We start from the raw sequence: 27521 nt of genomic DNA, 5'->3' as shown, positions 1-27521 counted from the left end.
AATTCAGTTGAGGCCTGATAATCCTTATGTTGTCCTTTCTTGGGAGGCCTAGTTGGGCATTCCACTATAATGTGTCATTGTTTGCAGAAGGTACAAAAGTTTTTCTTCTTGCAGTGGGATGCCACGTGACCATATTCTTTGCATTCAGAACACTGCAACTTCGGGAAGTCTTTCTTACCCTTATGTTTGGTAGCCAAAAACATTGTATCAATTCCATGCTCCTTCTGATCTAGTGCAGATAAGGTAAGAAGATGAGTTTCCTCCCTTAACAACTCTCCAAGGATTGCATCACGTTCAGGCACTGGTTCTCTACTAAGAATACTAGAGCTAGACTTGTTCACGGGCCGAGCTTCGGGTCTGACTTACACTGTGTCGGGCTTAGGCTTCGGGCCAGGCCTCATTCAAAATTTGGCAAAATCCAAGCCCGAGCCCGACCCATGAACAGGTTTAACTGGAGCATAGAGTTTCATAATCAGGCCTGAGGTGCATGGTCTTCCTCTTATTGAGATGCTTCTTCATAGTCTTCACACAACAGTCTGTAGACAGATCCCCAAAGTGAGCCAGTTCGTATTCAGCCCAGAGATTTACAAATCCTGCATAGTACTCCTAAATCCGCTTCTCCCCTTGAACATAGGAGAAAATATCAATTTCAATTTGATATTGCCTAGACATATTCGATTGCTGATATACCTTTTCAAGGTATTCAAACATGTCATGGACAAATTTGAGACCTGTCATTGAAATACTGACATCCATTGAGATAGACCCAAGTATCCATGAAGTAACCTACGCATTCTCAATTCTCCACTGTTTCAATCCTTTGACATCATTGGTGTTAAGCATGGAAGTGGAACCGTCAATATAACCCCACATGCCATTCCCTTCAACAAAATACTGAAAATGAAACTTCCAGAGAGCATAGTTGCTCCCATTGAACTTAACAGAAATAAATTAATTCTTTTTCAGAGCCATAATGAAAAGGAAACAAAGTAAAAATTGATCAAATCAAGAAATAAAGTAGTAATCAAACTATGAGAGTCAAAGAAACTAATAATAGAGACCTCCTACAATTACTAGAAATTGTCCAAGTTCCAACAAATGGAGAAGATGTGACACGAGAGAGGGCCTAGGTGACACTTCCTTTCAATTCTTACTACAAACAGATGTCATACGAGAGAGTTCTAATGAAATCTCTCTCCATAGATGCGCAAAACACAAAGAATAGGTCTCTGGAGAGATTGAAACAATCCAGAGTTAATCGACAATGATTAAAGTTCTCAAACTGATCAAAAAGGAAGAGATAAGGATCAGAGAACAGCCTACTCTGATACCATGTTTATTCATGAGAAGGTGAAAGAGCAAGAGATGCGACAGAGGTTCAGATCTGTTAAGGTTGATCAATCTCATCGAACCAACCCAGAAAAGAGATATTTATATTAATCTTAGGTAAATGGACAAGATTGTTCTTTCAAAGAGAATAAAAGAGTTGTACACTAAAGTACAGTAGAATTACAAAGAATAATAAAATATAGTAGAATTACAAAACTATCCTTCAGTTCTTCTACACGGTAGGGCTCTCCTACATGATATGAGCCACTACCTTCTATTCCCCTGTTTGCAGATTATGTCAGTGCAATAAAAAATCACATCCAACCCTGTTTTCCATGAGCGCACAAAGCATATCGAAGTTGATTGCCATTTCATTCGCGATCTCCTCCCTGCTGACACCATCTCTCTTCCATATGTGTCCTCTAGCCTCCAACTTGTTGATCTATTGACGAAAGCGGTGACTTGGCATTGTCAACTAACATAGAACAAAATAACAAATCAAGAAGAAAATAAGAAGAGGAAATAGAGAAAACACTAAGGCTTAATGTGGTTCAGCTCGATAGCCTACATCCATGGAAAGAGAGGGAAAAATATCCACTATGAGAACAAGAGATACATAGCTAACCTCTCTACAGACTCACAACAAAATATCTACTCTAACTCCACCCTAATCCCACACAACCAATGGTTTAAATAAGCAAAAGGTCAAATTATACCAAAATTTTCAACTTGCCCCTCTTCCTCCCATAAATACATACAAGTCCCCAAAACTTATCAGCATTACAAATATACCCTTGTGACCTCCAAAAACCCAAATACAATATATCTCTCAACAAGCACGACACATGTTTCTTATGGACATACTAATGCTTATTCCTAGGCATCAGTTTAAGAGGGAGTGTAGAGAGAAAGAGAGTTAACAGAGGGTTATATTTGTAATTTTACATTTCCTTGTACATTATATCTTCTTAATTCTTTTGTACATTGTTACTTGTACATTAAGGATAGATTGGCCCTTTTACTTTAGAATATAAATACTATTTCTTTAGGGTTGACTGTCACTTTTGACACATCCACCAAATTGTTCTCTCGCCCTTTCTCTCAATCTGACTCTAACAAGGAGATTAATTTACAAGAGATATTTGTCAAAGTAACATAGATGCCAAAATATCTACGGTAGGAAAAGCTTGTTGAGACAAACAAAGTGTTTGAGTTTTTAACAGGGCTCAACTGAGAATATGATATTGTTTGGTAGAATATACTTGCAAAGGATGAAGTTACTTTGTCTCAAGCATACTCTATGATCAGTAGTGAGTGATTATTGCAAGTACATCTTCAAAATGCTACTACAGATCTTTATGCTCATGTTGGAGTAAAGTCAAAAGGGAGTGATGATTGTAATAAACCTAATCACTAAGGAAATGTGTTGGAAATAGACACTCAATTCAAGCCTCCTAGATTTAAGAACACTGAAAAGGGTGAAAATGAAAATGTAGCTATAGTTCAAGAGGATGATAAGGAATCTACAAAAGATAAGTCGTCTACAATGGAATAGTTGGTTACTGTTGAAATAATTTAGTTATTTGTGTTAGGGTCTGTTTGGCTAGTTAAAGTGTTTTTTTATTTTTTGTTATTTCTGTTATTGTACTCACTTACAACAGGGGCACAAGGGTCTTTTCCCTTCTTATTTATGCCGCCCTAAATAATATAGTAGAAGCTGGTGCTGCCAGCACTGTTTTATTGCTCCAAACCTTTTCTGACCCTAAGGAAGAAATTATCAACTGTTTTCGTGACCATTTGGAATTGTATAGTAGGACTCTCCACCAGATGGATTCTGGTCCTACTCCATCTACCTCTTTCACATCTACATCAGGTAACGCTGCCACTGCCTTCCATGTGTCATGTCATACCACTGATTCTCCTTGGGTTATTGACTTCGGAGCCTCAAACCACATGACCGGTAAGTCAAATTTATTTCAGACATATAACCTTCTCTCTGGGAGAGATAAGGTTAGACTAGCTGATGGTTCTTTCTCTACCATAGCTAGCCAAGGTACCATACCTCTTCCGCTCGGCCTTACCCTTTCTAATGTACTGCATGTTCCGAAATTACTTATAAATTTTCTATCCATTAGTAGTATAACTCACTCCTTGAACTGTTCAGTCACTTATTTTCCGTCTTCATGTGTGCTTCAGGATTTGGCCTCGGGGAAGACGATTGGTAGAGGAAGCATGGTCGATGGTCTCTACATGTTGGAGAATAAAGCTGGTCTTTTGGTTACAGAGTCCATGAGTTTGTCCAGTGAGAGTCAAGCCTATTTATGGCATAGTCGTCTTGGTCATCTTTCTTTTGAGTCATTAAAAATTATGTTCCCAAAGTTGTTTGAGTCCTTGTCAGTGAGTCAGTTACAGTGTCAAACATGTCAATTGAGTAAGCATTGTAGAAGTTCTTTACCTTTGAGAAATAAAAGATTTGAATTTCCATTTCATATTGTTTATTCTGATGTTTGGGGCCCTGTTACTCTACCTACTGAGGCTGGATATAAGTACTTCATTATGGTGTTTCTAAACGAAGCTCTTGTGCCAGGACACCCCAACAAAATGGTGTTTCTAAACGAAAGAACCGTCACCTTCTCGAAGTAGCTCGTGGCTTATTAATTCATATGAATGTGCCAAAACATTTTTGGAAGGATGCAGTTTTGTGTGCTACATACATCATCAACCGTATGCCATCTCGGTTACTAGAGTATAAGGCCCCACATCAGCTTCTGTTTCCTATAGCTCCCTTGTCCACCATTCCGATGCGTGTTTTTGGGTGTTATTGATTTGTCCATAACTTGTCCCCTACTCGAGGTAAGCTTGATCCTCGGGCTATTCCTTGTGTTTTCCTTGGTTACCCTTTATCTCAAAAAGGGTTTCGTTGCTATGATCCTACCTCTCGCAAGTACTATGTCTCCATTGATGTATCCTTCTTTGAGAATCAACCTTTCTTTTCGGTTTCTCCTCAGGGGGAGAGTAGGCTTGAGGAGAAACAGGCTGCTCAAACTCAACTACCTCCTTTCAAGAGCCGTGGAACCTGACACTATGCAACCAACATCATCGGATTCGCCAGAGGCAGATCCGTCTCATTAGCCAGGTACACTTGCTCCTATTGATATGCCTGTTCCTCTCAATGTTGATTCCCCTGTCATCAATGATCTTGATGTTCATATTGCTAAGAGAATGGCTATTAGATCTTTTACCACTAATCATCCCATCTCTAATTTTGTGTCCTATGATCACATTTCACCTTAATTCCGTGCATTCCTCTCTTCTGTGGACAGTGTTCCCGTTCCTAAGAATGTGGCAGAAGCTTTATCTAAACCTGAATGAACAGATGCGATGCAGGAAGAAATTGATGCATTACACAAAAATGGCACTTGGGAGTTGGTGGATCTTCCTAAAGGGAAGGAACTAGTGGGTTGCAAGTGGGTGTTCACAGTGAAATACAAGGCTGATGGAATTGTTGAAAGGTACAAGGCTAGACTGGTAGCAAGAGGTTTTACACATGTATATGGAGTGGACTATGCAGAGACTTGCTCTAGTAGCCAAGATGGACTCTATCAGGATTCTTTTTTCATTGGCAGTAAATCTTGACTGGGAACTTCACCAATTGAACATCAAAAATGCTTTCTTGAATGGTGACTTGGTAGAGGAAGTGTACATGACCCAACCTCCAGGTTTTTGTGCCAAAGGCAGTGAACAAAAGGTGTGCAGGTTAAAAAAATCTTTATATGAGTTGAAACAATCACCCCGGGCTTGGTTTAGTAAGTTCCACTTAGCAGTTCAACAGATGGGGTTCAAACAATGCCAGTCATATCACTCTATTTGTGAAAAGAGGTGAAGGGAAAATTGCAGCTCTAATTGTGTATGTGGACGACATAGTAATCATAGGAGATTGGGAGGCTGAAATACGGAGACTAAAAAAAATTCTTGGCCACTCAATTTGAGGTGAAAGATCCAGGCCCCTTACGTTATTTCCTTGGAATTGAAGTTGCCCGCTCTCACAAGGGCATCTTTATTTCCCAACGGAAATATGTACTAGATCTACTAGAAGATACAGGCAAGTTGGGGGTAAAACCAATTGACTCACCAACTGAATCTAATCATCAGCTGGGAGACAGTCAGGGAGAGTTTTTGAAAGATGTGAAGAAGTTCCAGAGACTCGTAGGGAGACTCTTGTATTTGTCTATGACCAGGCCTGATATTGCTTATGCAGTGGGTGTCCTTAGTCAGTTCATGCACAATCCTAGGACAACTCACTTTGAAGCTGTAGAGAGGATCCTTAGATACCTCAAGAAGTTTCCAGGAGCTGGTTTGTTGTTCCAAAAACATGGTCACTTAAAGGTGGAAGTATATACTGATGCTGATTGGGCAGGAGCAGTTGATGACCAAAAGTTTACCAGTGGGTATTGTGCCTTTGTAGGAGGAAACCTGGTCATATGGAGAAGTAAAAAACAAAGTGTGGTGGCTAGATCTAGTGCTAAAGCAGAATATAGAGCGATGTCTCATGGGGTTGCTGAAATCATGTGGATAAGAAATCTGTTAGGTGAACTGGGTTTTGCAGTGAGCAATCCTATGTCACTCTACTGTGACAATAAAGTTGCCATCAATATTTCTGCTAATCCAGTCCTGCATGATAGCATGAAACACATTGAAGTGGACAAGCATTTTATTAGAGAGAAGCTTGTAAATGGTGAAGTGTGTACTCCATATGTGAGCTCAGAAGAACAACTTGCAGATATCTTCACCAAAGGTCTTCATCATGTGCGGCACAATGATTTGTGTGACAAGTTGGGCATGATTGACATCTATGCTCCAACTTTAGGGGGAGTGTTGAAATAATTTAGTTATTTGTGTTAGGGTTTGTTTGGCTAGTTAAAGCTTTTTTTTATTTTCTGTTATTGTACTCACTTACAGCAGGGGCACAAGGGTCTTTTCCCTTCTTATTTTTGCCGCCTTATATAATATAGTAGAAGCTGGCACTGCCAGCACTGTTCTATTGCTCCAAACCTTTTCTTCTTCCTTTCTTTCTTCTCCTTTTCTCTCTTCTTCCGTTCTCTTCTCTACTTCCTCATATTTCAATCAGATTTATTGCCAAGAGTTGCAATTAGAGCAAAGTTTGAGAAATATGGTAGAGTTCTCAATCACCTAGAGACTACAACTGCATCTAATTCAGCACCCATATAATCCACCTCATACAATTGAGAGTAACCCTTAACTAGTCGGGCTTTCAACCATTCCACACTACCATCTGGCAAATATTTAATAGTATACACCCATTTACAACCTACAACATGCTTACTTGGAAGAGGAGTGGTGAGCTCCCACGTGTGATTGTGTTGAAGAGCAGAGAGTTCCTCTTCCATTGCTTGACGCCACCTTGTAGAAGTAAGAGCCTCCTAGACATCCTTAGGTATAGATATAGAGGACAACAAAGAAACAAACTGGCAATGTGAAGTGGAAAGATGAGAAACAAAAACATAATTGGATATGGGATGTAAGGTACAACTACGTTTACCTTTCCCCAACACAATGGGAAGATCTAGGTCAGAAGAGGTAGGCAGCTTTGGGATAGGAGGTGCTAGTGTCTATCGATGAGTATACACATGTCGGGTTGGTGGTCGTTCAGTAGGAATTTGCATTGGAGGAGATGAAGGTTCAGGCAGAACAGGAACAGCTGGAATGGGATCACAAACAAGAAGAGGAAGAGGTATCACTAGTGAAGAGGTCGGGACATCAAGACCCGAGAAGAATGGCAATGACTAAAAAAAAGTGACATCAGGACAGACAAATGACTCCTGAGTGATAGGATTGTAACACTTATACCCTTTCTGGGTCCGAGAATTGCCAAGAAAGATACACTTAATAGAACGTTTGTCCAACTTGTCTAAACTAGTGCTCAGATTGTGAACAAAGCACACACACCCAAAGATCCGAGGAATTAATGAAAATGGAGATAAAGTGGGGAACAAAATAGAAAAGGGAGACCGACCATGAAGGATGAATGAGGGCATCCGGTTAATGAGGAAACAAGCTAGGAGCACTGCATCACTCCAAAAACGCTTAGGAACATTCCTATGATGAAGGATAGACCAAGCAGTCTCAAGAAGATGACGGTTCTTTCGTTTAACCACCCCATTTTGTTGAGGGGTGGATGCACACGAGGTCTGATGAATGATGCCATGTTATTCCAAATATTGTTGAAAGGAAGTAAGAAAGTATTCTCTGCCATTATCTGAATGAAGAATTTTTATTGGAACACCAAATTGCGTATGTATTTCAACATGGAATTTTTGAACAATAGAAAACAATTCACTTCTTTATTTCACTAAATAAATTCATGTCATCCTTGAACAACTATTAATGAAAATGACAAATTACTTGTAACCATTATATGACTATTCTGATTAGACCTCAAACATTTGAATGGTCTAAAGCAAAAGGATACAACATAGGACTATCGACCCTAGGACTAAAGGAAACCCAATGGTATTTCCCATACTGGCACGACTCAGATTGCAAAGATGACAAATGACTCAAAGAATGAACTAGTAGCTTGAGAGCTTTGAAAGATGGATGTCCCAGTCGACAGTGCCATTGGAGAGGGGTCATGGAAGACTGAAGTGCAATTGAAGATCCACCACCATCAAGATAATAGAATCCACTGACTTCATGCCCTCCACCAATCTTCTTCCCCGTCTTGAGATCTTGAAAAACACAAGATGAAGGGTAAAAAGTGATAGAACAATGAAGGGCCTTAGTTAATTTACTAACTGACATAAGGTTGAATGGAAATTTAGGGACATATAGAACAGAGGATAAAGAAAGAAACGCAATATCAACATTACCAACACCACAAATGGGAGAAGAAGAACCATTGGCTAGGGTCACAATTTGGGATGTGAAAGTTTTAGAGAGGGAAGAGAACACACCTGGATTCCCAGTCATGTATTCAAAGGCTCCAGAATCAATGATCCAATGAGAAGGTTTGGATGCCAGACAAGCCATACCTGAATGAGCAAGGGTAGCAGTGTTCTATTTGTAAAGTGGCCTGAAGGAACCTCTCATACCCATCTCATGGTACACTCATCATCTCCTTCCCGGAAGCAAATGTATGTGTAGAATTTGTTTGATCTGTTTGTTGATTATCACTCACATCACCACTACTAGCAACTGCGTGGTTAGCCCATGTGGAAGGTGGGCCATGTAGATCATAACAAAAATTAATTGAATGTCCTTCCCTGCCACAATGTGTACACTTCCTAGTAGTGTGCCCTCTTCCTCTACCATGGCCTCCCTCTAAGTTACAACCTCCACCACTTCCACTACCATGACCAAACATGGGACTACCATGGCCTCCTCGAAATGCATGTCCTCTCCCTCTATTTCCACTTCCACCTCCTCTCGCTACAATAAATACTAATCTGTCAGAAGTTGTGGTACTCTCTATGGGTTCTAAGGAAACCCTTCGGAACCAAGCAAATACTTCCTCAAGTGTAGGAAGAGCAGAACCTCCCAATATTTGTGTTCTAACTGGTTCATATTCTGATTTCAGCCTTACTAAAACCCTGGTTACATCAAGTTGTTCTCATTGTTGCTGAATTTTGACATTTGAAGTAAAGGGGTGATAGACATTAAGTTCATTCCTGAGGTTCCTCATACTGGCACAATACTTTTTAAGGCTTTGATTTCCTTATTGTAAATTAAAGTACTCCTGATAGAGTTGATATACTCTCATAGTATTGTCTTGTCCAGAACAAAGTTTCTTTGCATGTTCCCATATTTCTATGGTTGTATCTAAGAACATAAATTTTGCACTTATCTTGGGTTCCATATTGTTTCATAACCATGTCTTAATTTGGGCATCCTCTTGTTCCCAATCATCAAACCCTGGAGAGTCAACTTATGGTTTATCCTCCTTCACATGTTTCACCTAGTAGAAATCTGCTGAATTAAAAAAATATGAGAGAAAAGTAGTTTCTTGAAGAGAGAAGGAAGAGAGAAGGAGAAGAAATGAAGAAGAGAAGTTGAAAAGAAAAGAGAGCAATAACCTAGCTGCCCCCTTCACTTATTACTTATACTAAAAGTAATAGAACAGTACAAAGACAACTATGCCCTTATAGGGCGGCAAAACATAAAACAACATATATAACACTCAAAAACAAAATAAAATTTGGACTCACATAACTACTGTGGTCCCCACCTCCTATCTAACAACTAACATAAAACATCTACTCAGAAAAACATCATAAAACTGATTAATCTTCAACACTTCCCCTCAAGTTGGGAGTAAATGTCACACATTCCCAACTTGCGTAGATCATGTTCAAGCTTGTTCTTTGCCACCCCTTTGGTGAGAACATCAACCAGCTGCAACTCTGAAGAGACATAAGGCAAACAAACTTTTCCGGTTGTTACCCTTTCTCTTATAAAGTGTCTATCAACTTCAATGTGTTTTGTCCTATCATGCTGAAATGGATTGTGGGCAATATTGATTGCAGCCTAATTGTCACAGTATAACATCAAAGGTTCCTCTGCTTTCACCCCAATCTCAGTCAAAAGAGATCTAACCCAAAAAAGTTCTGAGACACCATGAGCCATGGATCTATACTTAGCCTCTGCACTTGACTTTGCCACAACTGCTTGCTTCTTACTCTTCCAGGAGATCAAATTTCCACCTACAAAGGTACACACTCCTGATGTAGACCTCCTGTCATCTAAGCATCCTGCCCAATCTGCATCTGTATAGGATTCTAGTTTCAGATTCTCATGATCTGAGAAAAGAATGCCTCTACCAGGGTGCTTTTTCAGATATGCAAGTATTCTCTCAATAGCTTCCTAGTGCTGAACCCAAGGCGCATGCATGTACTGACTCACAACACTGAAAGCATAAGATATATCTGGTTGTGTCATACACAAATACAGCAGTCGGCCCACCATTCTTTGATATCTCCCCACATCCTTTACCAACTCACCATCCACACCATTAATTCTATGATTTGGATCAATAGAAGTGTCTGCAGGTTTAGTCCCCGGCTTCCTAGTCTCCCGCAATAGGTCAAGTACATACTTTCTCTGTGAAATGAAGATCCCATGCTTGGATCTTGCAACTTCAATCCCCAAGAAGTATTTGAGCTCAGCAAGATCTTTGATCTCAAATTCTTGCTGCAATGATTTTTTGAGATCATCAATCTCCTCCAGATCATTTCCTATCACCACTATATCATCCACATACACAATCAGAATTGACACCAAAGCATCTCTCCTCTTCAGAAAGAGGGTGTGATCAGACTATGTCTGTGTGTATCCAAAACGGATGAGTGCCCCTCTGGACCTGTCAAACCAAGCCCTAGGTGACTATTTCGATCCATACAAAGATTTTCTGAGTCTGCACGCCTTTCCTTTACCAACATTTTCATAAAAGCCTACTGGAATGTCCATATATACCTCCTCCTATAAATCACCATTGAGGAAGGCATTTTTGACATCAAGCTGGAACAAGGGCCATGAATAGGTAGCTTCTAGAGATAAAAGGATACGAACTAAACTCATCTTAGCTATTGGTGCAAAGGTTTCCAGATAATCAACACCATAAGTCTGAGTATACCCTTTTGCTACCAACCTTGCCTTGTACCTCTCTATCTTGCCATCGGTCTTATACTTCACTGTGAATACCCATCTACATCCGACTGTCTCCTTGTCTGGGGGGAGATCAACTATTTCCCAACTTTGGTTTTTGACCAAAGCATCCATCTCATCTTGCATGGCTGTTTTCCACTCAGGTTTGGAGAGAGCCTCAGTAACATTCTTGGGTATAAACACAGAATCCAAGGAAGAAAGAAAAGCACGGTAGGAGGGTGATAAGGCACTGTAGGAAAGATGGTGTGAAATGCAAAGGGCTGTACACTTTCTCTTCCCCTTACGAAGTGCAATGGGAAGATAAAGATCAGTGGGATTAACTGCAACAATGGTGTTAGGGACAGGAACATCATCATCAGAAAACATAACAGGCTCAGGCTCAAGAGGAATACCTAGAATTGTATTTGCCGAATCTGGAGTTTCAGAAGGACTGATAGAGAGTGGTGTGAGTTGAGGATGTGTGGAGTCAACCATCATCTGTCGGCGCTGGTATTTCTGTGAGGCTGCCCGTAATGGCTCATGTAATGAAGCTGGAGGTGCAGGTGCTGGCTGAACTGATGGAGGCACCGAAGAAACAGGAAGAGGAACAGGTTGTGAGTTTTCCTCCCCAAAACTCTCCTCCTAAGGAGAATCACTCGAGAAGAAGGTGGATTCAAAGAAGGTAACATCCATAGTGACAAATCTGCTCCTCAACACTGGGTCATAACAGTAATACCCCTTTTGGTTCTGAGCATACCCAAGAAAAACACATTTCTTGGCCTTAGGATCCAATTTCTTGCGATGAGGGCCAAGAATGTAAACAAAGGAAACACAACCAAAAACCCTCGGAAGTATATGAAATATCTCCCCATCTGGAAAAAGAAGACTAAATGGCACCTTAAACCCCAAAGTCTCTGAAGGAACACTGTTAATGAAATGCACGACTGTAAGAAATGCATCTCCCCAAAACTGCACAGGAATTGAAGCACACACCATAAGACTCCTTGCCACCTCCACAATGTGTCTATTTTTTCTCTCAGCAACTCTATTCTGTTGCAGTGTATATGCACAACTGCTCTGATGAACTATATCATGTTCTAAGAGATACGTGGTCAAGTCCTTCTCAAAGTACTCTCTAGCATTATCTGATCTAAAAGCCTTAGTTCTCACTACAAATTGTGTGAGAACCATCTGGTGGAACTGTCGTACCAAGTTAGGAACCTCATCACGTGATCTCATCAAATATATCCAAGAATATCGTGTATAACCATCCACAAACAAGAGAAAGTAACGGAATCCTCCCATGGAAGGGATATGATATGGCCACCATACATCAGTGTGAACAATATTAAAAGCAGAAGTACTTCTTTTATTACTTGGTTTAAAAGACTGTCTACAATGCTTTCCTAACTGACAACTCTCACACTCCAAAGTAGATAACTGAACAGACTCAAACAACTTTCGGAAAAGACATTCAAAGAACTAAAAGAAAGATGTCCCAAGAGATTGTGCCAAAGCATAATTTGGTTCACTAACTCTGACCCACTACTACTGTTGCTGCTAACATGATGGCCCTGATGTCTCGGAATCTCATCTAGAAGGTAGACTCCATTCACCTCACGACCACTCCCAATCATCTTCTTAACTCCAGATCCTACAAAACACATTTACCAGGAAGAAAGGTCATGGAACAATTCAAATTTTTTGTCAAAAAACTAGCAGACGGTAGGTTGGTATGAAGTCTAAGGACATGTAAAACAAAAGAAAGAGTTATATCATTAGTCACTCTAACTGTCCCCTTCCCAGCAATGGGCATATGTGAACCATCTGCTATAGAGACTCTGTGTCTACCAGAGCACAACTGATAGGAACTGAAAAGGGTAGGGGCATTAGTCATGTGCTCAGATGCTCCTGAGTCTATAATCCAGGGAGGTCCCTCCTTACCTGAAGTGAATGCAAGATTTGCAGTTGCATATGAACTACCTATATGTGCAAAGGAAGTAGTGTAGTTGGCTCATGCATTCAACTATCCATCTGGAAGGCTAGAGCTAGGTGAATCTTTCTTACTCATAAGCTGTCCAAACCTCTCCAATTCTGTTCTCGCTGTTGCTACTGCAATGGATTCCCAATCAGTTTGGGAAAGAGGGGCCGAAGATTTTCTTGTAGTGGCTACATTTGCATTTCCCTTCTTGTTCCTTATCCGAGCAGGCATAAGATTTAAGTGAAACTTCCAACAAGTGTCCCTAGTATGCTTAGGCTTCTTACAATAATCACACACCAAGTTCTTCTTATCTTCCCTTCTAGTCTCACTACTCCCCCTGTCTCCATTCGGCTTAGGTTTTGTTGTACCAACCATAGCCGACTGGTCAATCCCAGGCTGTCTCAGCATTACATTCCTCCTACTCTCCTCTCTAGAGACAAATGCATATACCTGAGAGAGTGTCACACCCTCCCTAGAAGGAATATGCTGCCTAGCAATGTCAAATTCAGGGTTCAGCCCTACCAAGAACTCAAAAACCTTATTCCTCTCTACTAGTCTGTGATAAGTTGTTGCATCATTTACACTTTCCCAAACCACACTTTCTAAGTGATCTATTTCCTGCCATAGGGTTTTCAGCATGGAGAAATACATAGCAAGAGGTTTTTCTCCTTGTTTCATACTTATCACCTGATTTCTTAACTGATAGGCACTGGCTTCATTTTGCTTCTAAGAGTAGGTTTCGGTCACTCCCTCCCAAATCTCCCAAGTAGTATTAACCCATAGGAAAATTTTTGCAATATGAGGTAACATAGAATTACATAGCCAGGACATTACCATGTAATTCTCCTGCACCCATTAGGAAGAGTTCGTATTAGGTTTCTTCCCCTCCCCAGTGAGATACCCTAATTTTTCACGGGCACCAATAGCCATCTTAGCTGATTTTTCCCACTCTAAATAATTTGTACCATCAATTTTTACTGTAGTAATGATCCCAAACCCAAAAATATCACTACTACCTCCAACACCCAGTCCCATAGTACTGGTAGATTTCATCTCGCTATTCCAACTCTCCATCTTACTTCAAACAGTTCAACAATAAGAAAAAATAAATTAGAGACCTTCAAAAAATAATTTAATATCACACACACAGAAACCAATCCTTCCGGAAGAAGAAAACCCTAGCTGGAGAGAAATCTCTCTCCTCCCCACCCATCCCAATAGAGAGAAGAGTGAATCGATCACTCCAGGAGGCTTAGAAAATTCTAGAAATCAAACCGCCCTCTTCAAAAAATCAAAAGAAAACTAACAATACCTGGGCGCCCAAGATCAAATAAAAAACAAAGAGTCCAACTTTTTTGGGACTCTTCCCCGTACTCCAGTTCTTCCTGGTTTTGGTGCTGAACAGTAGATCACCTTCCTGATGACTAGATCCCACCAAAAAAATCCAAGAACTAGGCAATCTATAGCATATCAATCAGCCCTTTACTACTTCATGCAATCAACTGATCTAGGGCTGCATGAGAATGCTTCAAGAAACCCTATATGGTGCTCTGATACCAAGTAGAAATCTGCTGAATTAAAAAAATATGAAAGAAAAGTAGTTTCTTGAAGAGAGAAGGAGAAGAAGAGAAGAAGAGAAGTTGAAAAGAAAAGAGAGCAATAACCTGGCCACCCCCTTCACTTATTATTTATACTAAAAAAATAGAACAGTACAAAGACAACTATGCCCTTATAGGGTGGCAAAACATAAAACAGCATATATAACACTCAAAAACATAATAAAATTTGGACACACATAACTATTGTGGTCCCCACCTCCTATCTAACAACTAACATAAAACATCTACTCAGAAAAACATCATAAAACTGTTTAATCTTCAATACACCTTCCTCTTGGCCTTGATAAAAACCTCCACCGACTTGACCCATGACACATAATTTTCACCATTAAGTTTAATTGATGTCATCTGCACACCTAAATTCTCTGAGGGGATCACCACATTAGATTTCTTATCACCACCACCATCTCCGGTTGCTACCATTATGTTCTTAATACACTAGATTTCTCATAGTTCTGAATTATCAACCAACAAAAAGGATTTCTGCTATTCAATCAACACTACTGCAATCTACACATCACCTTATGGCTCTTTCTCAACTAGCAACCAAAAAAAAAAACACTAACATATACCACCATTCAGACACATTCGGCCATCTCCTTCATAAAAAAATTGATTTTCTCACACCACTACTGTTAACCACACTATTCCTCACATCACCATTCAAACACAAACAAAGAAATAAAACCCTCTCGAAACTGCTCAGTAGAGGGTCTATAACACAACAAACACCACCACACAACCACTAAGGTTGTCACTCATGGTGACAGCAATCTGAGAACTACTCACCTAGGGCTGCCGCACCTTCCTATAACACCTATAATGGGGATTGCAACAGCCCTAGATCACCGAAAAAAGGGTTGTCGCAGCGTTCTACCTGTGTAACTGAGATCGCACCTCAGAGAAAAGGAGAAAAGAAGAAGAGAATAGATCACAAGTCCAGAAACTTGAGATCGCAACCTTCCTCTCTTTTATTTAGTGTTCTGATACCATGTTTTAGTGGTTCAGATAAGTCCTGTTCAAAGAGAAAGTTGTCGAACTAGAGAGTCTAAACCCTCCTAGATGACCATAATCTCTATTATATTAAAATAAGGGTGCAAAGTCAAATATACCCCTACTTAAGTATGGGACAAGAGATAAAAGAAAACAAAACAGAATTGCCACATCACTACACTAATTAAACTATAATAAAAAGACTAAGTTATTGATTTTGGTGCTTCTAATCATATGGCTAGCATTCTTAACCCCTTCACTACCTATCAACTTCTCCTTCCCTGTGATAAAATATCACTTATAGATGGTTCTCTTGCTTTGATTTCAGGAAAGCCATTGAGACCCTTACCTTGCCCTTTATCCTTCATGTTCCTATATTGAATACAAACCTCCTTTCTATTAGTGGTTTAACTAAATCACTAAATTGTTGTGTAACCTTTTATCCTACTTATTTTGTATTTCAAGACTTGAGGTCTTAGAAGGTGATTGGGAATGGCCATGAGTAGAATGTGATCCACTTGTTAGACATACTTGAGAAGGCCCCAATATCATCTCAAAGGATGGCTTTGGAGTCTACTTTGGCAAAGTCTCTTAATCATATTACGTTATGTTATGTTATGTTATGTTTATTTTCAGTGGGGTCACTTGTATTTTTTGTCTTTCAGTCTTTTGTTTCCTAAGATATTTAAGAGTGTCAGTCTGTTAAGTCTTCATTGTGAGTCATGTCAACTTTCAAATCATTATAGAAACTCGTATTCTTCAATTAATAAGCAATCTAAATTTTGTCAACATTGTGCACTCTAATGTGTGGAAGCCATATCATACTCCATCTATGGGTGGTCATAAATATTTTCTCTTGTTTGTTGATGACTTTTCTAGATATATTTGTATTTACTTGTTGTGTTCATATGATGAAGTACCCCAATTAGTGCAAAAAATTCATAAATTTGTTCTCTCTCAGTTTGGCACCAGTATCAAAATATTCTAATTTGATAATGCAAAGAAATATTTTGAGAAGGGTCTTTCTACCTATCTTGAAAAAATTTCATAAATTTGTTCTCACTCAGTTTGGCACCAGTATCAAAATATTCTAATTTCACAATGCAAAGGAATATTTTGAGAAGGGTCTCTCTACCTATCTTTAAAGTTTTGGAGTAATTCATCAAAGCTCTTATACCTACACTCCATAATAGAATGAGGTTTCTGAGCAGAAAAATCATCATGTTGAGGTTGCTAGAAACATTTTGTGTGCCTCTAATATGTTGTTCTTACTGCAACCCACTTAATTAACTATATGCCATCACAACTCCTTGGTTTCAAGTCCCCTTTCAATCTTCTTTTCCTAGATGTAGACTTATTTTCTATTCCTCTTTGTGTGTTTGCTTGTGTCTATTATGTCCATGTTCCTAGTTCCAAAGTCCATTGAAATTCAACCCACTATTATGTCCATGTTCCTAGTGTGAAGAAACTCCCTGATGTACCATTTTATTGTAGTCCTTATTGTATTGTTTTCTTATTTGTTGTTATTTTCACTTCAGCCTTACAAGGGCCTCCTTGTAAGTTCTCTAAATTGTGTTGCCCTAGAAGGACCTCTTTATAATTTCTGTAACTTCCACCTTCTATATAAAGGACCCTTGTGGTAGGATCAAAGCATCCATTCTTCATCCCAGAATTTGGTATTCTGCTATAGGTCTGTTGTCATGGTATCAGAGCAGGCTACTCTGTAATCAGCTCTTGCTTTGTGCTCTCTCTCTGATATCTCAAAGGTTGCTGGCTTCTGGGTGCTTTGTCTGAAGATAGGGCTGTTCTGATCAACCCTAATCCTTGCTCTCTGTTCTGAGATTTCTGCAAGAGAGGTCTTCCTAGAACTCTCTTGGGACGCCTCTGTTTGCAAAGAAACCTGATTGATTGTGTCGTCCTGGTCTGTTCTTCTTACTCAGAAGCTTTTTTCGAGATTGGTCAAGCTTTGGAGGAGTTCTGATCTTCTCTCTAGGACGGCAGCAGTTTTCTTCTTCTTCTGGTCTTCTCTTAAGGGAGACAGCAGTTTTCCCTTGGACTGGTGTATTCTCGGGCCTTCTCCAAACTTCGAACATTTTGTTCTTGACTACCGGTGCTTCAGATTGAAGGGTTTCAACAGACCTCTTCATTCCCTTTCAAGCTGCTTATTTGAATCCTATTGGTGGCTGATTTGAACTTCACACATCAAATTGGTGAATCTCTCTTGCAACCCTAGTTTTCTTTGTGTTGTCCTAGGGTTACTTGGTAAGAGATGTGTTCAGTACTGAGGGCATTCAGTCCTCTCCTTAGTTCAACAGTCCTGGAACCATCAGGTTGGACTGTCAACATATCTGGTTGGAGTTGTTCTGGATAAATTTCTTGGAGGATTTTGATTCCTCTACAGGAAGGAAAATCTGTATTGAAGATATTTGACTATATTTCTCTTCAAGACCAGATTTGTTGTTGTTTGTCTGAACTGCTTGCTGCAACCTTGATTGAACTGTTGACTTAAACTGCTATTGAATTAAGTGAAGTGGTTAACAGCCCTGAACTTCGAATTTCAGTGCTACTACTTTTCTTCCTGGGTTGCCTTTATTTATTCTTGATGGCTAACAAAGTAGATTTTCTCCCTATAAAATTTGATGGAACTAACTACAATATGTGGAAGTTCCACTTTGATTTCTATGTTGAGGGAAAGGGGCTTGAAGGTTACTTGAATGGGACTGTAAGTAAACCTAATGAGGATGAGGCTGATAGTAAAACCTATACACAATGGAAAGTTAGTCTCATGGATTTTGAGCTCCATTGCACCTCACATTAGTGTTCCTATGAGAAGACTAAGGACTGCCTGTGACATTTATGCCTACTTGAAAAAGGTGTATCATCAGTCCAATATGTCATGGCAATACCAGATTGAATCTGAGATCTTTGCTTATTGCCAGGGGGACAAAAGATTCAAGAATACTATTTAGGCTTTATTGATCTTTGGGCTGAATATGAGCTTGTTCATACTGAACCCTCTAATCCCGATGAATGTATCAAGTATTTGCAGAAACATTTTGAAAAATGGAAAGTTAACCAATTTCTCATAAGACTGAGACCTGAGTATGAAATAATCAGGTCAAATATTTTGAGTAGAGGAACTCTTCCAGACTTAGACTCTGCGATGGGAGAATTGTTGAGGGAAGAAACTAGACTCCTAACTGTTGCAAATATAGAAGGGAAACATCCTGATTCAGGGATGGATACTGTTTTTCTTGCACGAGGGAATAAGAAATCTGGTGGAAATGACCCTTCTAAAACTCAATGCTATGAATGTAAAGGATATGGACATATAGCCTCTCATTGCAAACAACATGGACATATTGCAGATTGCCCAATTTGTCCACCCAAGGGACCCATGAAGAAGAATCAGCCACATGCTTATCAAGCGTCTGAAGGACAAATATCCGATACCCCTATTGCCAAGGGAGAATCCTCTGCTTCCATGAATAAAGAAGAGATACAACAACTAGTATCTTCTTCCATCCCATCTGCCTTTTTTTCTATCGGCCTATCTAGTGAGTTCTCTGGTTATTGCTCTTCTCCCGTTTGGATAATTGATTCTGGTGCTACAAATCATATGACTGGGGCCTATCCTGAACCTTCAAACAGATTGTCTGAAACCACCCATAGACACATTGTCATTGCTAATGGTGAGAAACTTGACATCATTGGGAGTGATGACTTGTGTATCAAACTTTCTCCCTCAAATTCCTTGTCCTTTGCTAAAACCTTCCTTGTTCCTAATCTTACTGCCAACCTTATTTCAGTTGGTCAATTAGTTGATGGTCATATTCTAACATTTGCTTCTAATGGTTGTTTGATTCAAGACCAGTGTACTGGGAAGGTGAAAGGGAAGGGGCGTAGGATGGGCCGCTTGTTTGCATTGGAGTTTGAGAAATCTCCATCAGCATCATCCTCTACTTTTTGGAGCTCTTCTACATTGAGTCTTGTTTTGATTTAGAGAAACTATGTTTGGGATCTATGGCATAAACGCTTAGGCCACCCAAATTTTGATAAACTTAAATACTTGTTTGAGTCTGGTTTTATTAAAACTAAAATTCCTTCTATGAAATCCTTTGATACATCTTGTATTTCTTGTTGTTTGAGTAAGAGTCATATTTTACCGTTCACTCACCAAGATGAACTTGCTACTTCACTTTTTGAAATTATTCATAGTGATGTTTGGACTTCTTCCGTTGTCTCTCGGATGGGATACAAGTATCTTGTGTTATTTATTGATAATTGTACCAAGTACACTTGGATCTACTTTCTCAAACACAAATCAAAAGTGTTTCCAACTTTTAGGTTGTTTCATAACATGGTTCGAGTTCATTTCCAAGTGAATGTGCAAATCATATGCTCAAACTCAGGGGGAGAATGCAGTGACGGAGATTTTTTGGCTTACTTGAAACATCATGGTGTACAAGTCCAATGATGCTGCCCAGACACTCCTCAGCAAAATGGTGTGGCGGAGAGAAAGAATGGTCACATTCTTAATGTTTTAAGGACTCTCCTACAAGAATCACATGCGCCTCCCACATTCTGGGTTGAGGCCGCTAGCATTGCAGTATATCTGATCAATCATATCCCATCATCTGTTCTTGCTAACATTTCTCCTCATCAAAAGATGTTTGGATCCCCCCAAATCTTTCCTATCTTCATGTCTTTGGGTGTCTATGCTTTGTTCATCTTCCTCCTCGTGAATGTTCAAAGCTTTCAGCTTAGTCTGTTATGTGTGCTTTTGTAGGGTATAGCCTGAACCACAAGGGATTCATTTGTTATGATCCCTCAGCACGTTGAATTCGTATCTCTCGAAATATGAATTTTCTTGAGCATACCTCCTTTTTCTCAAGAATTGCCAAGTTATTTGCACCATCTATTTAAGTTTTGCATGATTTTGAATAACAGGATTCTCCATCATCCACTGCTGAGAAGGAACTTCTCATCTTCTCTCGCAAGCGGGTTCATGGTCCAGCTCCTACGCCTACGACCCCTCTTCCTCCTGGTCCGAATCCCTCACCCATCATAGACAACCCTGTAAGTGATGCTCCAGCTTTAGATTCCTCAATTATTCCTCCTGTTCCTTTACGTCATCCTGCTCATATCTCCAAACCACCTGACCGCTATGAGTTTCCTTTAAACAATAGCTCCTTCTCTGCTGTTTTGACCTCTACAGATATTCCCCGCTCTTACCAGCAGGCTAGTAGCAGCCCTCAGTGGCAAGAAGCCATGGATGCAGAGATTCAAGCTTTGCATGAGAATGACACCTGGGACCTTGTGCCAGCACCTTCAGATGGTTCTATTATTGGGAGCAAATGGGTCTATTCCATCAAGCTAAAATCTGATAAGCCAGGCTTGTGGCACAAGGATATAAGCAGGAGTATGGCATTGACTATGAAGAGACTTTTGCTCTAGTAGCCAATATTACTACAGTTCGTGTTCTTTTAGCTCTCTTTGCTGCTCACTCTTGGACAATCTTTCAACTAGATGTGAAAATGCCTTTTTACATGGGCATCTAAAGGAAACAATATATGTGAAACCTCCTCCAGGGTACTGCAGTGATCCCTCCCCCGTTTGTCAACTAAAGAAGTCCCTCTACGGGCTCAAACAAGCCCCTCAAGCTTGGTTTGAAAAATTCAGAGATGTTGTTGTGCAAGCTGGATATAGCCAAAGTGCATCGGATTACTCTCTCTTTGTTCGGAAAAGACCTCAGGGCCTTACCATTCTCTTACTATATGTGAATGACATACTATTGACTGGAGATGATATAGAAGGAATCTAGGACCTCAAGTCTCTTCTCCATAGTTCCTTCCACATGAAGGATCTCGGCCCTCTTAACTATTTCTTAGGACTTTAAGTGCAACGGAGCTGCCAAGTTATTTTGTCTGCCAACAAAAGTATGCCTCTAATCTTGTTAAGTTGGCCAACCTTAGTGATAGTAAACAGGTTGATACTCCCTTAGAGTTGAATGTCAAATTATCCAAATCATAAGGCTCTCTGCTTCCTGATGCTTCCCTCTATCGACAACTTGTAGGCTCTCTTATCTATCTGACCATGACTCGTCTTGACATCTCACATGTAGTTCAAGTTGTTAGTCAATTTGTCTCTGCACCTCATCAACCTCATTTGACTGCAATGCATCGAATCATCCAATATATTCGAGGTTCTTTATCACAGGGTCTTTTCTTCTCTTCATCTTCTTCTCTCCAACTGAAAGCCTATGCTGATGCAGATTGGGCTGGATGCCCTGACACATGACGCTCCACTACCGGATGGTGTGTCTTCATGGGTGACTCTCTAATATCATGGAAGTGAAAAAACTACAGACTGTTTCCAAGTCCTCTACGGAAGCAGAGTACAGGGCAATGTCATCTGTTTGTAGTGAAGTTGTTTTATTTCAGGAGTTGGGACATTCCTCTCCTACACCCATTCCTCTATATGCGGATAACACTAGTGCTATTAAAATTGCTTCTAATCATGTCTTTCATGAAAGGACAAAGCATATTGAGGTGGACTGCCACTTTATCCATGATTTGTTTCTTGCAAACTCAACCTCTCTCCCTCATGTTGCCTCTGATATGCAAGTTGCTGACATCTTCACAAAGGCCATGACAAGATCGAGAGACTTATTTCTTGAAAGCAAACTGATATTCATGCCTCTGCATCAGTTTGAGGGGAGTGTGAAGAAACTCCCTGATGTACCATTTTATTGTGGTCCTTATTGTATTGTTTTCTTATTTATTATTATTTTCACTTCAGCCCTGCAAGGGCCTCCTTGTAAATTCTCTAAATTGCGTTGCCCTAGAAGGGCCTCTTTGTAATTTCTGTAACTTTCACTTTCTATATAAAGGACCCTTGGGGTAGGGTCAAAGCATCTATTCTTCATCCCAGAATTTGGTATTCTGCTCTAGGTCTGTTGTCTTCCAAAGTCCATTGAAATTCAACCCACTATTATGTCCATGTTCCTAGTTCCAACTTACTATTATGATCTATTGAGATTCAACAATTTCTTATGTTTTCTTGTTTAACTTGAACAAACAAAAAGGATGCTGCAGTGGTTGATGTAATTTAAGAAAAGAAACATAGGTTCGAAGAGAAGAAGAAAGAGAGAGAAAGAAGAGAGAAAGGAAGAGGGAAGAGGGAAGAGAGAAGAAAGAAGGGGTTCGGTTGTATATTACTGCTGCCCCATTAGTTGCTATTTATAAACACTAATCTCCTTACAAGAGTCGGAGTTACACTAGTACCCCTACTTAAACTAAAACTCAAATTAAAAAGAGAACCAAAAAAGGCCCAGCCGGCCCAATTATAAAAGAAAATAAGAAACATAATAAGACAAATAAGTGTGGGGTTGGAACCACACACTATTAACTTTCTCTACAGTTTATAATCATTAGTTAGCGTTATTAGGCCCAAAGTCCATTTGTTTATGTTATCTTTTTGGGACTGTTTTTTATGCTATTAGCAGTAGCCGCCCTATTAAGGGCATATTAGTCATTGTAATCAACTTTATTTTATAAGTACATAAAATAATGACTAGGGTGGCCAGTTTATTATAGGCTTCTCCCCTTCTCTTCTTCTCCTCTCACCAAGAACTCTTTCTCTTTGTTGTGAATTTGTCTATGTATGGTCCACAGGGGCATTATTGTCATTTTTTTATGTTTTGTTTATTAGCTGTACTGTCGCCTTAATATAAAATCTAATAGAGGTGCTGCCAGAACCACTTTTGGCCCTCACTCCCTTCTATCTTCCCTACTTCAGTCCACTTTTCCTTTTATCTAGGAACTAATAGGAAACCTTTCTCACAAAGACTCGTAACTACCTTAGAAAACACATTCCAAGTGATATGATCTAGTCAAAACCTAGTTTGACTAGTGCAATCAAGAGAAAAAACCCATGCAATGGAATTTAGTATTTCCACCTGCACAGGAGATCAAGTTTGGGTAGACAAGCTTGTATGGCATGGGGCCCACAAGTTAATGAACTTAACCAACACTTAGGCCCAACTACCACATAGATGTGTGCAAGCCCCAACTTAAAACCTGAATTTTCCACTTGGTAGCCTTACCATCCTAAAGGCCTATGTCTGATTAGTTCAGCCTATTTAAGCGATTATTAGGTAAAAGCCCAAAATATCACTTTGCATATAATATCTCTGCCATTAACACTTGACACTGCATTAGGGAAGGACTCATACCCTCTATTTCTTTATTGATCTATTTTCCAACTCCCCCTCTAATAACCCAATTGAGGATTCATGCAATCCTACAATCGACATATTCAGGCATTCACCATAGGGGCTGTATAGAGTGTTTCTTATGTCCTAAGATTTTATCACATTAATCATCAACTCAAATATCATTCTTAACCACCCCAACATACTTAGGTATTTGACCCCAAAAGGATCTCATTGGTTGGCATATCAAAGGTGGGCTAGTATAATGCCCACTAGATATGGTCTAGTATAATGTTTCTAGTAAACACACACCCTCACACTTCAGATCACAACCAGAGGAACTAAGACCCACTACTCCACTACTTGGGTAGTGTGAGAATGTCAACCTTGTTAGGATAAACTCCCCAAGTTTGTCCACTAGTTGTGAACATTTAAGTCCATATTGAAATAACCATGTGACCTCATATATAATACTAATATAAACTAAGGGGTAAATAGTAGAACACACCCATGACACATTAAGCAAATATTCTTTTATTCATAATAAAGTATTCTACAATACATTAATTAGAGTTGAGGACATACATTATCCAACACTACCAACCTACATTTTGGCTCTCCGTATCTTCTCCTTCTCTCTTCTTCTCTTCTTTATTCTTTAATCTCCCTTAACTCTTCTCTCATTTCCCTTGATTTCTTATGAAATAATGGTTTCTTAAAACTAAATTTGAGATTAAGGATCTTGGTGGGCTATGGTACTTCCTGGGCATTGAGGTAGCATATTCTAAGGAAGGGATCTTTATATCTCAAAGGAAGTATATATGTTCTTGACTTGCTAAAAACGATAGGTGAACTTGGTGCTAAGCCAGCTTCCACTTCTATTGACTACAATCAATTCTCTACAAATGAGAGTTCTTGCTTGACAGGGGAGTGTTTCAGAGACTAGTAGGGAAGTTGTTATACCTCTACATGACCCAACCTAATATTTCCTATGTTGTCATCCAAAATTATAGCATGACCATAGGAGAAGTATGATTTTGAAGTATAAGGCTTTAGAAGTCACAAATTCTGGCAAGCCACATTTCATGTTGCGTGTTTAGACTTTAGATATACACATTTTTAGTTTTATACAAGTCATTGATGTAACTAATTCCTCAGGTGAAGGAACTAGTTTTGTACACACATTCATGTTGTGTCACAAATTCCTCAGGTGAAGGAATTCAAAACGACAAAAATTGGGCTTTGAGGTGTCAAGATTTAAATAGAAAAGGATATGTATAGGAAGATGCAACCACATGCTATAATAAATGTGTATATAGGTGCAGAAATCTACATCTACCTTAAGGTTTTCAAAAAGAAAGGACTTTTTTCTAATCTTATATGATTTTCTTTTTTTTTTTGTACATTTTGGTATCAATGTGAAATATCTCATGCAAAGAGACATTTAAGTGTATTATGTGTTTTGTGTGATCATAATCAATTGTGGCTATGCATGTATGAACTTGTCATTTTTGTTAAGACCTACCAGGTCATGGAAAAGATTTTTTTTTTTTCGATAAATGTCATGGAAAAGAAAATTAGCATTTGATAAGCGGTTTCTGCAGCTTCTACTTGTGGTGGGCACAAAGCTTGAATATGTGATTACTCAGTTGGCCCATAAAGTTGCTGAGAAACACTATGCAATAGAAGGAGATTTGGTTGTTACACCTTCAGATGATCTCTTCTGGTTTCGTAAACCCAAGATTGTCCTGCTGTTAATTCATTTAATACTATTCCAAAACTCTTTTGAGATTGCACTTTTCTTCTGGATATGGGTAAGCAAACATTATGTATTTGTGGTATTTTTGTTTTTCAATTTAACTCTAGCTTACATGCATTGGATCTGATGCTTCCATCAAATTTAGGTTCAATATGGCTTTAAATCCTGCATCATGGGCCACATCGGTTATATTTTCCCAAGACTAGTTATAGGGTAGAATCATCTCTCATTACTCTTTTAATTTTACCTATCTCCGCCATGTTTCTTTGTACTTCACAATAACAGGTAAATTTGTTCATATGTGGATTCATTTTCTGTTTCTTTTTTTTAGGGGTTTCGTTCAGGTACTGTGCAGCTACAGCACACTACCACTTTATGCCATTGTCACACAGGTAAGTTGCTTTTTCATCTAAATTTATCCTAGTTCTAACTAAAGGTTAAAAAAGACTAAAGATTTCATAATGATACTAACTTTTGACTCTTATCTTTTTTTTCTTAATCTATTTGAAGATGGGAAGTCACTACAAAATGGCTATATTTGAAGAGCATATACAGCATACCCTTCTTAACTGGGCTGAGAAGGCAAAGAGAAAACAGAGAGTAGCTCCTGATCTCTCTACCGGTAAGCCTACTGAGGGAGTTCAGTTAGGGAAGACAAGATCGAAAGAATCTGAAATGGAAGAAGGGAAACATTGAGAAATTGAGCTGCGAACAGTTAACAAGTACTTGAAATGGGTGAGAAGTGGAAGGCAAGGCTTGGAGGCCTCATTAATGTATAGATTTTGAGGGGTAGGGTAAGGCCTTCACGTCCCCTCTCCGAGGTTTTTCTTGCATGCTAATAAATCTGTGGCAACCACCCCTCCACTGGAGTAAATTTTGGCGGAAAAAATAAAAAGGCTTGGAGGCCTCATTGTGTTTTCTTGTGGAAAGTAGTTGCTTATTATAACATTTATACTATCTATAAAAGTGCGAATGGGTGTCTTCTGCTTTTGAAATTTTTATTGGAGAACAGATGCCCCTCTCTAATGTTTGAATTGGAAAACAAGTAATGGCAAAAATTTTATTTTACATTTTCATTTAATATACATACTAGTGGAGGGGGCCATGCGTTGCATGGGCTCGCTCATAAACAATTAAGCTCGAGCTTTATTCAAATTAGAGACTTGAGCTCAATCTTGAACTCGACTCAAGTCAAAAGCTCGAAAGTTCGAACTCGACTACCTTTGATTGCAGGTCTCTCAAGCAACCAAGGTGTCGAGCCAAGGTCTCCCTCAATTTCCGAGGTGCCAAATCGAGGTCTCCCTCAACTACTTAAGTGTCGAGTTGAGGTGTCGAGCTAAGGTCTCCCTTAGTTGACAAGATGCCAAGTTGAGGTCCCCCTCAATTGTCGAGGTGTTGAGCCGAGATCTCTCTCAGTGACCGAGGTGCCAAGCCGAGGTCTCCCTCAGTGGTCGAGGTGTCGTCTAGCTCGAGCTCGATTCGAATTAGAGACTTGAGCTTGAGCTTAGAAATCCGAGCTCGGCTCGGCTTGAACTCGACTACCTTTGATTGCAGGTCCCCTATCAGTCAAGATGCTGAGCTGAGGTCTCCCTCAATTGGAGAGAGAGTGGCACTCTTGTAATTTATAAGGAGAGAGAGAGATGGTAGGAGAGAGAGTGGGAGATGGCATTCTTGTAATTTATAAGAAAAAAGAGAGTGGCATTCTTGTAATTTGAAAGAAAAAAGTCTAGAAATTTTCTCCTTTTTTGAATTTTTAATTTTTTTTAATCCATGTCATTTTTGAAACTACCAATCATAAACTCTACTTTCCCCAAAAAAATCTTCCTAAAGTATCTCTTTCTCTCTCTCTCCCCCACACGGTCCAATAACCTAAATAATTTAATATCTTAAAATTTCTCCTAAACAACCTCCCCCACTATCCCCAACTTTCTCCTAACTCCACCCCCACATTTTATCTACATCTAT

At 39.5% G+C, this 27521-nt stretch overlaps 1 protein-coding gene across 2 annotated transcripts in view; it reads left to right on the top strand.

The window, feature by feature from the left end:
* The window catches only part of LOC104593371 (MLO-like protein 1), an 83137-nt gene extending 56586 nt beyond the window's left edge, over nt 1–26551 (top strand). Inside the window, exons 12-15 of one of the 2 annotated variants that reach the window (XM_088892431.1) lie at nt 25402–25611; nt 25702–25769; nt 25888–25948; nt 26067–26551. In XM_088892431.1, coding sequence (XP_088748557.1) covers nt 25402–25611; nt 25702–25769; nt 25888–25948; nt 26067–26252 — 525 coding nt within the window. In that variant the 3' untranslated portion in view covers nt 26253–26551. The remainder of the gene's footprint in view (nt 1–25401; nt 25612–25701; nt 25770–25887; nt 25949–26066) is intronic. The other variant, XM_010253139.3, reaches the window with a different exon arrangement.
* Nucleotides 26552–27521: the final 970 nt, after the last annotated feature.

The sequence above is a fragment of the Nelumbo nucifera genome, chromosome 7, assembly GCF_055504915.1.
Source record: "Nelumbo nucifera cultivar China Antique chromosome 7, China Antique-T2T, whole genome shotgun sequence".
NCBI lineage: Eukaryota > Viridiplantae > Streptophyta > Magnoliopsida > Proteales > Nelumbonaceae > Nelumbo > Nelumbo nucifera.
Note: the sequence above shows the minus strand (reverse complement) of the source record. Positions and strands in the feature narration are given on the sequence as shown.